We start from the raw sequence: 16,802 nt of genomic DNA, 5'->3' as shown, positions 1-16,802 counted from the left end.
ATGCTGACTCTGTAAACTGCTTAGAGAGGGCTGGAAAGCACTATGAAGCGCTATATAAATCTAAGTGCTATTGCTATTAATTAAATTAACTGTTTCCAGATATCTGGAGATATGGCTTGTCGAGTGCTGACGTGGCTGACTTCATCATGACATCCCCGTGTCATATTAATCCCCAGATTGCTGTGGGGGATTTGTAGATCCAAGGCTTGCTGGAGGCTCTCTACCTTGGCTGCAATTTCATTTAATTATTATAATATAAAAAATAACATTTCTGCAGGCAGAAGGCAATCCTCCTGGGAAGCTTTAGTGATATAATTATTAGGGGGGGTGGACACCAGGAGCTTGCTCCAGGAGGTTATCTCCCTGTTCCAGGGGATGATTTGGGCAGAGTTGAGGAGAAATGTATTTGAATATATGGGTGCTGGGTGCTGCATTATTAGTGTCTTTGGAGGTGAAAGGGTTCCTGGGACTGTGGATCCTTTGCTCACATTTTAGTTGCTTCTATGGTAGGGAAGTAAGAGTCGACTCTCATCTGTTTTTGTACCTTATTAGATTTCAAGTTAGGTTCCAGTAATGTTGTAGGGGGCTGATCTGGGTTCTTTTCTTGGTCTTGTATGTATTTTGGGGTGTCGGGTTGAGCCAGAAGTAGTTGCCGTCTTGGTTTGTCCATTATTTCTAGTTGTTTTTGCCAAAGGCACTGAAATATAATTCCTCTCTCATATTCTTTTTTCACCATTTTTTAAAAACAAAAGAAACATCTATTTTCTGTGAAACAGATGGCACAGGGTTATTACTGGGACAGAAAGCCAAATGTGACACTGTGGGAAACTTACAATGTGGCCACTGAAAACTTAGAGAACTCTGAAACAGTATGCAAAATAAGAAAAAAAGAGTATCGTATGGAATCCTCTATTTACTTACCTAGCCAAAAAAAAACAACCTCAGAGAACTCAATGAACTTTCTTTTGAGTAAATAGTTCCCCAACAGAGCACGTGTGTTTTACAGGCAAAGTTTCCCTATCATGAGAAGGCGGAGAAAAACCTGCCTTATGTCTTTAGAAAAGGGAATTTCAACATGACAGTCAGCCTCATTTGTTCGGCTTCCTTCCTATCTCTCCTCTATCTACTGATCCCATCTTATTTGCACAGAAATATTAGGATCTGGTCACTCACTGGTGATGGAAAATCATTAACATTAGAGTAAAATGGCCTAAAGACTGTGTGCCAAGCAATGCCTGCAGATGCTCCGCTTCTACTATCTATCATCTCTCTCCCCCTCCCTCCCTCCCTCCTTCTCTTTCTCATCTCATTTTTTTAAACTGCCCCTCTCCATTCTAGAAGCAGGACCTCTGCCCATGTGTTCCCCTGTCACTTCTCCTCTCAGAACTCTGGACCACAACTCTGATTGGCAGAGACAATGTTGAATCAGATAACATAACAACAGGGCTTCCCCATGCCCCATTCAGACTTATCATATTTTGTAGTACAGCATTGTAATTGCAAGATACATTGTCTGAATAGAACCTCCATACGACCAATGTTTAAAATTATATATTGCAGATTCTTATAGATTTAAACAGAATGATACCTAAGCCTACCATATGACATATTTTGAAAGGCCTCAAATAAGGCTGGTTTCTATAACCTTGAAACGAAGATAAGTCAGCAACTTTAATTGTCAGTTTCCAGTTTGCTTCTTTCTGCAATTGTCTGCTTCAAGCTCTTATTAATCATCTCATACAAATATTTTTCCTTTTTTATGTGTGTTTCTACAGCAATTTAGAGACGGAGAAGTTGTGTGGTAAGTACTCAATAACTACTCTTGCTGTGGAATATATACTTCTAACTTCCCTTTATATATTTGGGGGTGGGATGTTTTTTGCCCCCTTCTTAGATGTGATCTATTTTTCTTCCCAGAATACCAAATTGGACAAAAGCTTGTTCTTTCCTCCAATATGGTGCCCTAAAGATGTACTTGGATCATTTCTGCCAAAATTCCCAAAGTTATTCTAGACCAGTGTTTCCCAACCTTGGAAGCTTGAAGATGGGTGGACTTCAACTCCCAGAATCCTGCAGCCAGCAGCGCTGGCTGGGGGTTTCTGGGAGTTGAAGTCCACCATCTTCAAGCTACCAAGGTTGAGAAACACTGGTTTAGATCAAGGGTGTCAAACTCGCAGCCCATGGGCCACATGCATCACGCGGTGGCCACGCCCATGCCCAGTTTAGTGAAGGGGGAAAAAGTTGTGATATATCACATGAGCCATCATGACGACGCGAGTTTAACACCCCTATTCTAGACATTCAAAAAGTGCCATATTTATGATCCTGCCCTGTACTATTCTCTAATGCCACAGAAATTGATTGTGGTCACGAAACACAGATTATCGAATAATAGAGCAGGAGTGGGCAATTGATTTTCCCAAGGGGCCACATGAGAAACTGGGACTGTTATGGAGGGCTGCTACCATAGCCCTGCCTCCAACATCCTACCCCCTGCCAATACCAATGCCAATATTGTGGGACAGACAACATGTGGGACAGCTGAAGAATGTGGCCTGTAGGCCATAAGATACCCAGGAATGCAATACAGGTAGTCCTTGACTTACAACACTTCATTTAGTGACCGTTTGAAGTTACAATGATAAGAAGGTGGGGAAGAAAGTAGGAAGGGATAGAGAAGAGGGAAAGGATGGGTTTGAGGAGAAAGATTGCTGTACAATAAAAAGGATGAAGTGGAAGAAAGGCAACTCTGAATCAACAAATATAAATATATTAAGATAAAGAATGAATTGTTTAAGAATAAAAGAGAATAAATGTGAATAAATAGTAAAGTAAGAATTTAGTGATAAATGAAGATGATGTTTATGTATGCAGGTATAGAAATATTGAGATAGGTTTTTTTAAGAAAAAAAGGGGAGAAAGAATAAGAAAAGGGGGGGAAGACGATTTTGGAAAAAGATGTAATTGAGTAAAAAGTATTTGAATTTGATTAATTGTATAAGATAAAAAACGGTCAAAACTTTGTTCAAAAAAAAAAAGATGTGTGTGAATGTGGAAGAGGTGAAAAAACCAATAAAACTTGTTTTTTTAAAAAAGAAGTTACAATGATACTGAAAAAAAAATGAGTTATGACCATTTTTCACACCTACTTACTGTTTCAGCATGACCAAAATTTAGATGCTTGGCAACTGGTTCACATTTAGGAGGGTTGCAGTGTGCCAGGATCATGTGATCTTCTGACAAGCAAAGTCAATGAGGAAGACAGATTCACTTCACAAGCTTGTTACTAAGTGACAACTGCAGTAATTCACTTAACAACTGTGGCAAGAAAGGCCGTAAAATAGGGCAAAACTCACTTAACAGATGTCTTATTTAACAATAGAAATGTTGGGCTTGATTGTGGGCATAAATCAAGGACTACCTATAGATGCTACGTTGCTATTTAAAATTGCTTTAAAGCCATGAGGATAAAATGGCAGGCTGTTTTCGAATTAAGGAGCCTTTCTACATGATCATTTTATTAAACAGGCTCTGCCGGTTGTAAACTGTTGACAGCCAACCAGGGGTAATGCACTGCAAAATCTGAAACACTCCCCCCCTTACCATACTGTGAAAACCAGATATATTTTTCCCTCGGTACTTTAATCCCTGATGAAACCTTCATTCTAACCAGGTTCACCCAGTGTTATTCAGATTCTGCTTTCTCACAGGATGAACTACAGATAGTTTGCCTCCTAGCTGTGTTTCACTCAGCACAGCTTAAAAAAAGAAGCCTTTAAATGCATCTGTAGTACTATCAGGATTTGTTGGGCAAACATATTTCATAGAGCTGTGATGACAAACCTATGTCACGCGTGCCGGAAGTGGCACACAGAGCCATCTCTCTGGACATGCCAGCCGTCGCCCGTTGCTCTTCTGGGTTCCAGTGCGCACATGTGCACTGACCAGCTGGTCTTTGTGTGCACGGGAGCGTCGGAAACCGGAAGAGCAGTTCCCTGACGCGCATGTGCACGCCGGGAAGCTGAGCTTCTGGTTTCCGGCATGTTCATGCATGCTGGACAGCTGGTCTTCATGCGTACATGCATGCCAGAAGCAGAAGACCAGGTGACCAGAGTGCATGCACATGCCGGAAACCAGCAGCTCAGCCAGGGAATTGCTCTTCCTGTTTCAGGTGCTCCCCTGTGCACGCGCTCCCATTTCAGCACTTGGTACCGAAAAGGTTGACCAACACTATCATAGGTAAAGGTAAAGGTTCCCCTTGCACATATGTGCTAGTTGTTCCTGACTCTAGGGGGCGGTGCTCATCTCCGTTTCAAAGCCGAAGAGCCAGCACTGTTTGAAGATGTCTCTGTGGTCATGTGGCTGGCATGACTAAACGCCAAAGGCGCACAGAACGCTGTTACTTTCCCACCAAAGGTGGTCCCTATTTTTCTACTTGAATTTTTTATTTGCTTTCGAACTGCTATGTTGGCAGAAGCTGGGACAAGTAACAGGAGCTCACCCCGTTACGCAGCACTAGGGATTCAAACTGCTGAACTGCCGACCTTTTGATCGACAAGCTCAGCGTCTTAGCCACTGAGCCACTGTGTCCCTCAACTATCACTGTCATAGAGTGTGCTAAATTTGTGCTATGCTGAAGAGAAAACTTTTTACTTTATTTTTTCATGATAAGAGATGGATAGTTTGTTAATGCACAGGACTCTGGGAAAATCTCACAAGGGAGCCTTGGCTGTCATTTCTCAGTGCTCAGTTATTGGCTAAATTCAGCATTGCACTGATTGCTTGCCTGAAGGTGCTCCCTGAAAGCTCCAAATTTTGCTGAACTGGGAGGATGGAGTAAGAAAATTGTAGGTTGTATTTAAAATATTTTGAGAAGGACTTGCAAGTGGAATGGGAGGTTGTGTGGCAGAATACTGTAATCAAAGCATTTTCCTTTTTTCTGCTGCAGATTATTTCACAGAACATCTTGGAGAATACAGACATGTTTTGTCTGCACTGGAACAACTCAACATCGCTGTCTTATCAGCTATGGATAAAACCAAACTGGTAAGTGTGAGTTCATTTCCAATATTATTCTTATGGATGGCTTTAATTAGCTTCCTTTACCTTCTTTTGAATATACTTGGTGCAACGTAATGGACATCAAAGTAAGGTATATTCCAAGCCTTTATTGCGTTCATGGGAATGTGTATTTCAGAGATCAATTAAGGGGAAAATTAGTTTAATCAGTTCCAGCCTGGGACAGGGCTTCACAGAGGCAATTCGCTAAGTGCCTTTGGGTCATTTATAATATTCAAAGTCCCAAAAGTATATAAAATGGATCATTTTTCTATTTTAAATTGCTCTCATACACATAAGGCCCAGGTTTCTTTTTGTAATCCTAAACACAACTATTAAAGTATAGGCTTATTTCAGAAACATGAATTGGACAGCAGAAGAGAGAGAATGGCTTTCAGAATGCTTGTAGAGAGTTACCTAATGATAGAAAAAGATAGGTGTGTGGGTTCCAGATAGTTTCTATTCAATGAAAAAAATAACCTGGCTCAATAAGACAGCAATAACACATACTGTATAGTTATGGACTCCAAATGGAAAGTTATTGTAGAATGTTAGCTTTCCACAAATTTGATCTTTCAGATGGACCTGGAAGAAGGAATGTACCACCTATGAATTCAGAACTCTATGTGGTTACTAAACCTGTTGATACAAATTCCATAATTCCTCTAAATGTTTCTACCTAGTCATAATTTATAATGTAATGAAAAAATGAAATTGTTACATAAATAAATAGCAATTACATTGGCAGCTTTCAGTTGTACTGATTCTATTTAAATTAAGTCAGTTTTAGGTTTTGGTCCTACACATCTTTTTTTCTTGGGCCTTACCATATTTTTGCTGCAGATACTGACACATGATTCAAAGTCCAAATGCAGTCTTGACCACAAAAACAGAAATCAATCATAATGAGAGAGAGAAAAAAGAAAACTGTAGAATATGAAATACTTCTCTTTTTATCCATTGCCAGCAGCAGTTTTATTTGGTAAATGGAGTAGGAAAAATGTTCATAATTTACATACATTGCATTTGTTGGTAATGGATCACACTAGGTTTTACACAGCAAGCTGAAGTTTGTGTTTCCAAAGAAGGGGCCAAAGTCTGAATTTTCTAGGTTTCTATTTTCCCAGGCATCTTAAGAATTCAGAAGCTGTCTTCTTAGAGAAGCTTCTGGGAATTGAAAAAAAGCTGTGTTGGGCCTGCTTTAAAGGACCAATTAAATAACAATTGTATTCTGTTCCAAAAATGACAGTGATATAAATTCAAACTTTGGTGGAAGATTATCTGATCTGATTATTCGATTGTTTAACATTCCTCCTCTTCTCTGGATCACAGATAAACTCAAAAGGAAGATGAAACAATTCCAATAATATTGTTTCACATAGGCTCAAAATAAATTGGAGAAGAAAGAATAACAGATTCCTGATGTTTCTTCTGATGAAATTCCTTTATAAAATAGGCATGATGCAAAAGTCATGTCTGAATAAAGTCTTTCCTATTTGAGTAGGATAATCATTTATTTGACCTGATTATGTATGAAAATATCCTGTTGTTCTGAAAACAATCTTTTGAATAGACTGCAAACAGAATGATTCAGAAAGACTAAAGGATAAAACAGTGTTTCCCAAACTCTGCTATTTAGTGGCCTAAAGAATTGCTAGATATTGTGAGAATTGTAATCCAACATATCTGGATTGCAGTAGCCGATATTGCTGTTCTGGAATTTAAACTACCATATAATAAGAAATATTTAAACTAAGCTAAATCTATATCCTATATTAGTTTACATTAGTTCTATATCAATGTATGATTTCACAAAATTGTATTGATTTTTTTCTTTTTGAAATAATGAGAATGTGCTTTAAGTTTTTGTATTTACACTTTTGTATCTGAGGAACTTCCATTCAAATATGGAGCTAGCTAAGAGTTTTCTTTTGCAAGGAATATAGATCTTCCTTGCTTTTACGAAAGATCAGTGTATTTAGGTAGCTTTTGGGTTCATAGTTCATTTCTTGCAGGATACATCTTTTTCAGCTTTCAGAAAACAGTTATAAAAATATAATGTACGCCTTTACCTTGACTTTAGAATATATTAATACAGTAATATTGTAATAAATTGTACTTCTCTGAATATTAATAGGATAGAAGTTATTTTTGTCCACAGATTTCTCTCTTCTCAACTTCATATTTAGAATTACAATCTAAATATGAAAGAAAGTTGGTTGAATAGAAAAAACAACCACAAGTAGAAAACAAACTCTGGTCTTTTTCTCTTCCGCATTAATGTCTTGCTATAGCTCCATTTTAATGAATGGGATGATAGTCTGACTATCACTGAACGTATCTTAACCTATTTAAATTTCTTGTGCACATATGCTGCTCCATGCTCTTGATAGTCTTGTTTTCTCATCCACAAGCTTTGGAAAGAGCTGAGTGAAGCTGCCAAGGAACCCCCAAGCCATACTGCTGTACTTCTTTTGGGGGAAGCCAGAATTTTAATAAAATACTCTCTCCCATGGAATAAAGCATTCAATTCCAAGCACATCCTCTCTGGAAAACCAGGAAACAATGAGGAACCTCCTGACAACATGACATTGTTAATGATTTCTCCTTTGAACTCATCTGGAATCTTCTGCAGACTTTGGAAAACCAAATGATGAAGCCCTGGAGAGCTTTGGCTGAGCAGATGGGGTTTGAACAATGGCTCTGGGCAGCAAAAGCGTTCTTTGTCTATAGTTAACAAGTGCCCATCAGGGGTCTCAATGCTCACAGGTTTATGGCACGTTTTCTCTTGCAGATCCCTTTTGTAGTCCATGGACACATAGCAGTAGTTTTTCTTAAATTGTGTAACCATCTTTTTGTTCAAGGTGCTAAGAAGATATATATTATTAGAATTATTGAGCAGCAAGTTATGCATGTATTTGCAGAGACCATTTCCAGCCACATCCAAGCGATAGATACCTTCCATGCATGTTTGTCCAGAGTATATCGGAGTAACATGGGAAATCCCTGCCCCAGCTTCTACAGCCAGTCCAGTAATTCTACCACAGTAACAGAGTGATAGGAACCCTGTATTGGCCACATACAAAGCTGGGACACTAAACCCTTCAAAAAATACCTCTGCCATCTTCTCTCTGTTTGTGGTCGGACAGGAAGGGGAATCACTTGTCAATATGGGATGGTCCTCAGTGGAAACTTGCAACCCACAGTAAAAGAGATGGCTCCATAAGTTCTCCATGGCTTGCCAATCTATTATAATGCCATGCTTTAGTGGCTGAGTCTGCAATTTTTCACCACTGAGAGAACAGATAGGATGATAGATAGGAGGAAGAGATGCCGTTTTCATCACAATTCTTGGCTTTTCCTCGCCTGCAAAGCCTGATCGACAGAAACTGCTGCCATTGTCTACTACAAGCGCAATTTTCTCCATAATCTTGCACTATGCCTCTTTGATTTCCGAGATGAGAAAATAACTGGGAAATAAAAGAAAGGGAAAAGAAGCCAAACTTTTAAAAATGCACTTATTGTCTCAAATAAAAATGCACTTATTGTCTGGCAACTGCTTTTATTCACTATTTGAGAAAGAGACTAAGTATATCTGATCAATCCTACAAAAGAAATACTCAACATTCAACATTGACGAAAAAGGGGGAACTTGTTTCTAGCCTCCCCCTCCCTCACCTCATTGGGACTGTTTTTATGTGTGGTTAGATAAACAAAGAAGAACCTGCTTTGGAAATACTTTTGCTGGAAAGTAAGGTAGAAATGATATAAATAAAAGAACAGTAAAGCATGTCATTCCAGGACCAAATATAATAGCATAGAAAGTTTTTTTAATGTAAAGTGATATGTTTCTTTATAGAGCAAAGAAACATTAACTGACATAAAATTTGTCAGCATTGTTCATAATGTGTAATCTTCCTATCACAGTTTAGACATTGATAATTCTTAGCAAAATTATGTGGGTTTTTTGGTCCTTTATATTAGGTTTTTTGACAAAATAGGATGTTCATTCAAATTACTGGTTGAAAATATAGTTCATATTTCAAGTTCTCAAGTGAATTTACATTTGGAGTAAATTACAGCTGTAATACATTTTTTATATAAATTACTGATACAACACCTAATACTATATGAGTGAGGGACATGTCACAGAAACATTTCTAACACTGCAAGGAATCCAGAGAAATGTGCTCTCATTTTATATTCATGATATAATATCACTGTACTCCATGACATAGTCCTTAATACTCTTAGAAAGTATTATGGTTTGCAGAGAATATGTAGGGAAACCTATGCCAAGAATCCTGCCTACTACTTCTCAGATGCCCAGGAGATTTGCAAAAATGCAGATTGCATCTTGCTTATATGTCTTGCATCCTGAATTTCCATCCAGATATTTTTGTGAGGTAAGCAACTCTTGTATTATTTGTGGAAAATTAAAGTGCCCTATGGCAGTGTAACAGCATGCCATCTTATTTGTACAGTTCTGTCACAATCAGAATCTGAGAAAGTGGAGTCTATGAGGCCTCTTATTCTTAGGTCCTGGTTTTAGCATGGGGCTTAAAGAAATCTTACCTCAGTTGCTAAATCCACATGGAGGTTACTGGAGGAGGGGCAAGTTGAACAGTTCAGGAGATCTAGATTATGAGGCCAGATTGTTTGGAACTGATACCTTCTTCAAGCCAGGGAAGGACTGATGAGTAGCATCTAAGTCAGTGGTGGGTTGCCCCCGGTTCGCACCAGTTCTATAGAACCAGTAGTAAAACTGGTGGGAGGCTCTGCCCACCGACCCTGACATCATCAGAATGCTTCTGCACATGTGCAGAAGCTTCTGCGCTAGTGCAGAAGAGTATGTGAGCAAAGCAAGTGTGTCTGCGCGACCCCGTTGCGGACCGGTAGTAAAGGTAAGTAGAACCCACCCCTGGTCTAAGTTTAGGAGAGATTTAACCACTGGAATATACAAGTAGATATAACAGGCAACTAGGATTTTTGGAAACAATTTTTCATCCTACCTGACCTCCAGAACTCTCAGCCTTAATTTCTTACAGAGATTCCACAAAACTTGTTTATACCTGTTGTATTGTATTATACCTTTGATACATGAACAGAGTTTTATTGTATCTTTCTAGAGCATCCTTGTTTGAATAGATTTATATATTTGCACTCTCAGCCGACCTCGTTACTCTCATTCTTTCTCTTAATATTGTTAATATTATTATCTTTTAATATTCAAGTCCCCAACTATTTTCACAGCATTTATAATGTAGTGATTGATAAGGGATGGAATCTGTTCTGACCCATGAAATCTGCTCACTAATCTTTAACAACACTTCTGGAAAGCTCTAGGTAAAAGAACCTTAGGAGATATGCTGGCCAAACTGAGAATCAGTAGTTGATGGATGAAGATATTCAAGCTCGCTAGGAATTCTTAGATTCCACTGATTTTTTTCCCCCCAAGAAGAATCCACTTTTATGATGTCATCAGATTCTATAATGCCTTCTATCCCCTCTCTTCATACATATTTCAAAAGTATTAGTCCTGTTTGATATCTGACTCAAAAGTGTTTGTTATTTTTATCCAACTAGTTTGCTCCCCATCTTTTCTCCACAAAGAACATTTTTCTTGGGATTTCCAGGTAGACTCCTATTCAAAAACTAGCAAGAGCAAGACCCAAGTGATGTAGTAACTAGACTAGGACAGGGGAGATCTAGATTCAAATTCATCTTCAGTCAAGGATTCAGTGAGTGAATTCTTGGCCAGTTTCTCTATCTCAGTCCAACTTATTCTACAGACGACTTCTTGTGGGAAAAATTCAGGAGTCTGATACCTATGCAAAGTTGAGCTCTTAATGGAAAGCCTGGATATAAAATAAATCCAATTTTTAGTTCCAATCTTAATATTTCATAATGAATAGTCAGATTTTTTATTTTTAAAAAGCCAGGTATAATATATTCAATCATATTGTAAATTGAAACAGTGGCAATATTATCAGTATGATCTAGATAATAACATGAAAACTGGTTACTTCCATGTGTCATAGTTGGCACAAACTGGCCCCCACTACTTTCTTATTTATTTCCATCTACTTATAAATTGTATAGGAGCAGCCCATAATGCAGTGAACTTCAGTCAGAAGAAAAAGCTTGAAAATTGTGTTAGAGAGAGGGGGAGGCAGGGCAGGAGAGAGGGAGGGAGGGAGATGTATGAGTTGGAAGGGAATCTTATAGGTCAAGAGATTATATTGTCACCATTGAACATCATCCTGGTGGATTTGGTCCAGCATTCAAGCCTGCCAGAATCATTTGAAATCAAGATTTTGCCCTCTAAATTGCTAGCTGATCACCTTGCTTTAATATTTATTTATTTATTGTTTTATTTCGATTTAAATGCCGCCCTTCTCCGGGGACTCAGGGCGGCTTACAATGCGTTAAGCAATAGCCTTCATACTTTTGTATATACCGTATTTTCCGGCGTATAAGACGACCCCCGAATTTTCCTGTTAAAATATAGGGTTTGGGCTATACTCGCCGTATAGGACTACCCCTCTTCCAATGCACACCAAATAAAAATTAAAAAACATCAACTGGCTCACCCACAATGTAAAAGCAGCTGTGCTAGACCCAAAATGGCCCCTGAAACAAGCAGGAACCTCACACAGCCACAAAAAGCCCAAAAAACAACTTTCACACTTTACACACACACAACACAACACAACACAACTGGCTCAATGTAAAAGCAGCTGTGCTAGACCCAAAATGGCCCCTTCAACAAGCAGGAACTTCACACAGTCACAAAAAGCCCAAAAACTCAACTTTCACACTTTACACATACAAAATTCCACATACAGTTTTGTGAGATTTTGTGTGTTTGTGTAGTTAGAGTGAAACACTACAGAAACACACTAATCTCAGAAAGCTGCACAAATATTATTTTAATTTATTTTATTTTTATTTTTATATGAAAGCTAAATTTAAAACTTCCTAAACTTTACTATTTTTTTTAAAGATCCCAAAGGGGGAAAAAACTTACCCAATAGAACAGGGGTCTCCAACCTTGGCAACTTTAAGACTTGTAGACTTCAACTCCTAGAATTCCTCAGCCAGCTTTGTTTTGCTGGCTGAGGAATTCTGGGTGTTGAAGTCCACAACTCCCTACCTGCTTGATTGCAGGCAGGGAGTTGCTTGCTGATGGAATGGATTCAGGCAAGCAAAGCAAGGCAAGCGAAGCAAGGCAAGCAAGCTGGAGGGGGAAAACTTTTTTTCTTCTCCATGGCTCTGGCGATCCCAGCTGAGTTGCCTGATTAGCAGATCATCAGATCTTGGATCGCCAGAGCCATGTGAAAGAAGAAAAGTTTTTTCCTTCTCCATGGTTCTGGCAATCCCAGCTGCATTGCCTGATTAGCAGATCGTCAGAGCTTGGATCGCCAGAGCCATTTAAGGCTCATCAGAGCCTTTCGGGCTGGTCTGCCTGGTTACAGGAGAATGACACCCGGCGTATAAGACGACCCCCGACTTTTGAGAAGATTTTCATGTGTTAAAAAATCGTCTTATACACCGGAAAATACGGTACCTGCTTAGTAGGGCTTTCGGCCCACCCTAAGCAGTGTTCTTTTTTTTATACAAAGTCAGTTATTGCCCCCACAATCCAGGTCCTCATTTTACCTACCTCGGAAGGATGGAAGGTTGAGTCAACCTTGAGCCTGGTGAGATTTGAACTCACAGTAATTGCAGGCAGCTGGCAGCTAAGTGCTACTTAACAGCACTTTAGTCTGCTGCACCACCAAGGCTCTTGGTGGTGCACCACCAATATCAACTGCAAATATAATAAGTATCCATTCCATTCCATTCCATTCCATCCCATCCCATCCCATTCTATCTTTATAATTTATAAACTTGTTGACTAGCACAGGCTGACATTGGAGCCCTGCAAGACTTCAATTGATACTTCGTTCTAAGATGATGCACATCTTTAACAAGCACAATTATTCAAACACTTACAAATATTCTGGACCACAGTACTCTTTAGCTCATTTTATCCACACAAAAATATCATCAAAGGCTTGTGACAAATTTTAGTGGCCCAGCCTCCATGTACCAGTTCTTGCCAAGGCCCAGGTGAGATCAAAGTACATTGCAGCTGTAGCCATGAGTCTTGAGAATTTTATGGCATAGATACTGCAGTGGTGGGATTCAAATTTTTTTACTACTGGTTCTGTGGGCGTGGTTTGGTGGGCGTGGCATGGCTTGGTGGGTGTGGCTTGGTGGGCATGATAGGGGAAGGATACTGTAAAATCTCCATTCCCACCCCATTCCAGGGGAAGGATACTGTAAAATCTCCATTCCCACCCCACTCCAGGGGAAGGATACTGTAAAATCTCCATTCCCTCCCCACTTCTGGGTGAAGGATATTGCAAAATCTCCATTCCCACCCAACTCTGGGGCCAGTCAGAGATGGTATTTGCCGGTTCTCCGAACTACTCAAAATTTCCTCTACCGGTTCTCCAGAACTGGTCAGAACCTACTGAATACTACCTCTGATAGGTAGGCATATTTTTTTGGCTGAGGAGCCTTGTTTGTGGTTGGCTAATAAAATGTATGGGGAAAAAAGGAAGGCACAAATAGGTTCAGCAGTACATTGAGTCAGGCAAATATACTATTATCCTTTATATATATATATTACGCATATATGCATTGCAGTTTTGAAATATATATTCTGGAAGAGATACTGATGTCTTTTTCCCTCAGCATATACATGCCTATCTTTCCCTCTTTTGCACAAAAATGCACATAGATAAGTACATGCGTGTATAAACAATTTCCCCCCTGTCTTCTCTTTGCCAAATCATTTCTGCAGAATGGTTTCCTCACAATCATTATTTCTGGTCTGTCCTTTCACTGTAGATGTGAGGAGATTTCTAGAAAAAATGTGCGGTGCTTGTAAAATTGGCATTAGATTTAAAAACAGTTAAAAATGAATAGAGAAGGCCATGAATTGATCAGGCCTGATGTTACAATTACCTGTAAGTGAGTGAGGCAGTTGCCTAGAAGGCAGATATTGAATATCATGGAAGGACAAAAAATTGTTATCTACAATATTTTTTTGGCTCTGGGTTTTTGCTGATAGAAATAAAAAGTTATATTTTGAGGTAGGGTCCCCATGTGTGCCTAATTTAGGATAATGACCATCTTAACTTGGGGGAGAATAAGATAACATTTTCTACTGTGCCTCAGACAGCAAAATGTCTTGGCTGAACCTTAACCAAAAAAAAGACCCCCGTCAATTGATGGAATCTATTGGCTATTGTTTAGGCCACGGTCTTATTTTTTTAAAAAATCTCTCAGTGGTAGTAATGATATAATTAAGTCGGAAGGGACCTTGGAGGTCTTCTAATCCAATTCTCTGCTCAGGGTCTAGATCATAAAACACACACTGGCATCTTCAGATTCACCTCCTACTGTATAAAATTAAGAGCTTTATGTAAGAACTGTTGTAAAAGAATTGTGCTTGAGACTTAATATACCTGAAATAGATTAATCCAGCTGAATATAAAATGCTTTAGATTCCAAAATGTCAAGTAAAGCACAACCTTTTAATCATCAGCTGTTCTTCGTCCCTAACAACAACATCCAGAAGAGGGGTGGGTTCTAAAATTTTTTACTACCGGTTCTGTGAGTGTGGCTTATTTTATGGTCATGGCTTGATGGTCATGTGACAATTCTTTAGGATTTAGCAGAGGTACTGGTCTACCAGGCTTTTAACTGCTTGCAGAGCTGTACCGGTCTACCCATTTATTTTTGCAGGCACTGGTCTACTCATTTGTTTTTGGAGGCACTGGTCTACCAGCACACTGCCTTTTAACACTGATCAGCTGTAGGGCGGCCCTTTGAAGCCCCGCAGCAAGAGTTTAAACAGCTTTTTTCCTTCTAGCAGATCAGCTGGGACTCAGGAGGCAGCAATAGATTGGGGGTGGGGCCAAATAAAAGGTAAGAATAACGCGGAGGGTGCGGGGGGTGCAGAACCAGTTCGGTGACGTCATATCATCACCGCTACCAGCTCGGCGGAACCAGGTAGAACCGGGAGGAACCCACCATTGATCCACAATATATAAATTTACAAATCAATTTCAAATTGCCTTTTGTTTTGACAAAAACTGAAATAAAATGTAAGAATCCTCCAGTCACAGTGGGTTGAAATGTGAATTTGTGTGTTAGGTAGTTTAGATAATTTATTGAAATATTAGATTTTGTACAAGTAGTCCTTGACTTACGAGCACAATTGAGCCCAAAAATTATGTTGTTAAGTGAGAAATTTGTTAAGTGAGTTTTGCCCCATTTTACAACTTTTGTCACATTTTTTTAAGTGAACCACTGCCGTTGTTAAATTAGTAACATGGTTGTTAAGTGAATGTGGATTCCCCATTGACTTTGCTTTCAGAAGGTTGCAAAAGATGATCCCAGAATCCCAGGACATTGCAACCGTCATAAATATGAATCAATTGTCAAGCATCCGAATATAAATCATGTGACCATGGGGATGCTGCAATGGTCATAAGTGTGAAAAATGGTCATGAGTCACTTTTTTCAGTGCTATTGTAACTTTGAACAGTCACTAAATGAACTGTTGTAAGTGGAGAACTACTTCTATTACTTGTATTCAATTTCTAATCAGGTGGATTGTGTTTCAATTAATGTAATAGTCTAGATCAGTGTTTCTCAACCTTGGAAGCTTGAAGATGGGTGGACTTCAACTCCCAGAATCCCACAGGGATATAAAAAAGTTAATCTAAGTGTATGCTAGAACTAGGAAGCTGTGATCACTGGAATTCGTTGAAAATTAATGGGCCACAAGGAAGCTATGATACTCTATACAGGATTCTTATATGGAATCTGCAGGAAGTCCTATAGTGTCTCAACAATAGGCCTGTACCTTCAGATGAAGTGGTTCAAAACATACTCTGGTACACATGAAGGTCCTCATGTATTATTAAAGCATCTGCATCTTTTGGTAGGCTCATGTAAATGACTCAGAAGGTCCTAACTATTTCTATCCTGCTTCAATCCAGAGGCTTTCAGCAGTTTAAGGTATAAAACTAAATAAAACATATATAATGCAATTGTGTAAACAATAAAACACTGCCATCTAAGCAGAAAACTGTGAACAAAAATAGATGGCGTAATAAAATCAGGAGGAACTCTCTGGAACAACTCCATCTTTAAAAGTTTCTGAAATATCAACAAGTAGGAAGGTACTCTGATTTCAGACGGGAAGCTGTTCCACTGCCCAGTGTTGCCACGGAAAAGCAGAGCCTCCTTGCTTTAATCCCTCTACCCCCCAAATCCCCCCAAATCAGTAATAGTTTCTCTATATCTGATGTAAGTGGTCAGAACAGTACTAGTTGGAGTAGGCAGTCTTGCAGCTATCTTTAGGCTTGTTTGTGTATATTCACTCATTTCTTTCCGAATTTTTCCCAAACACAGGAGCCAGGAAAAAAGCATAGCTATCTTAACAAATCAAAAAGAGACTTCATAAATAATGCCTACATATTTTGAAATATCCAATGGTTTGTGCAGCCACATCTCCAAAGACAGTGAACCTCTATTTGTTGATCCTCCTCACCCTGCCTTTGAAATCACTAATAGTTGATTGTCCCATGAGATGATATAAAATCTGGTAGAAGAGAATATTTGTAGCTCAGGGTTGAATTGTACGGTCCTCAGTGCTCTCTGAGCTTAGTAATTTCAAA

At 39.1% G+C, this 16,802-nt stretch overlaps 1 protein-coding gene across 1 annotated transcript in view; it reads left to right on the top strand.

Annotated features, from left to right (window-relative positions):
- NECAB3 (N-terminal EF-hand calcium binding protein 3) overlaps nucleotides 1-16,802 on the top strand; it is a 92,105-nt gene that overhangs the window by 54,086 nt on the left and 21,217 nt on the right. Inside the window, exons 4-5 of the mRNA XM_070939942.1 lie at nucleotides 1,776-1,801; nucleotides 4,949-5,046. Of these exons, the coding sequence (XP_070796043.1) occupies nucleotides 1,776-1,801; nucleotides 4,949-5,046 (124 nt within the window). The remainder of the gene's footprint in view (nucleotides 1-1,775; nucleotides 1,802-4,948; nucleotides 5,047-16,802) is intronic.

This window comes from Pituophis catenifer, unplaced genomic scaffold (assembly GCF_029215685.1).
Source record: "Pituophis catenifer annectens isolate HBS135680 unplaced genomic scaffold, rPitCat1.0.hap2 SCAF_3, whole genome shotgun sequence".
Classification (NCBI taxonomy): domain Eukaryota; kingdom Metazoa; phylum Chordata; class Lepidosauria; order Squamata; family Colubridae; genus Pituophis; species Pituophis catenifer.
This window is presented reverse-complemented; position numbering and strand designations above follow the sequence as displayed.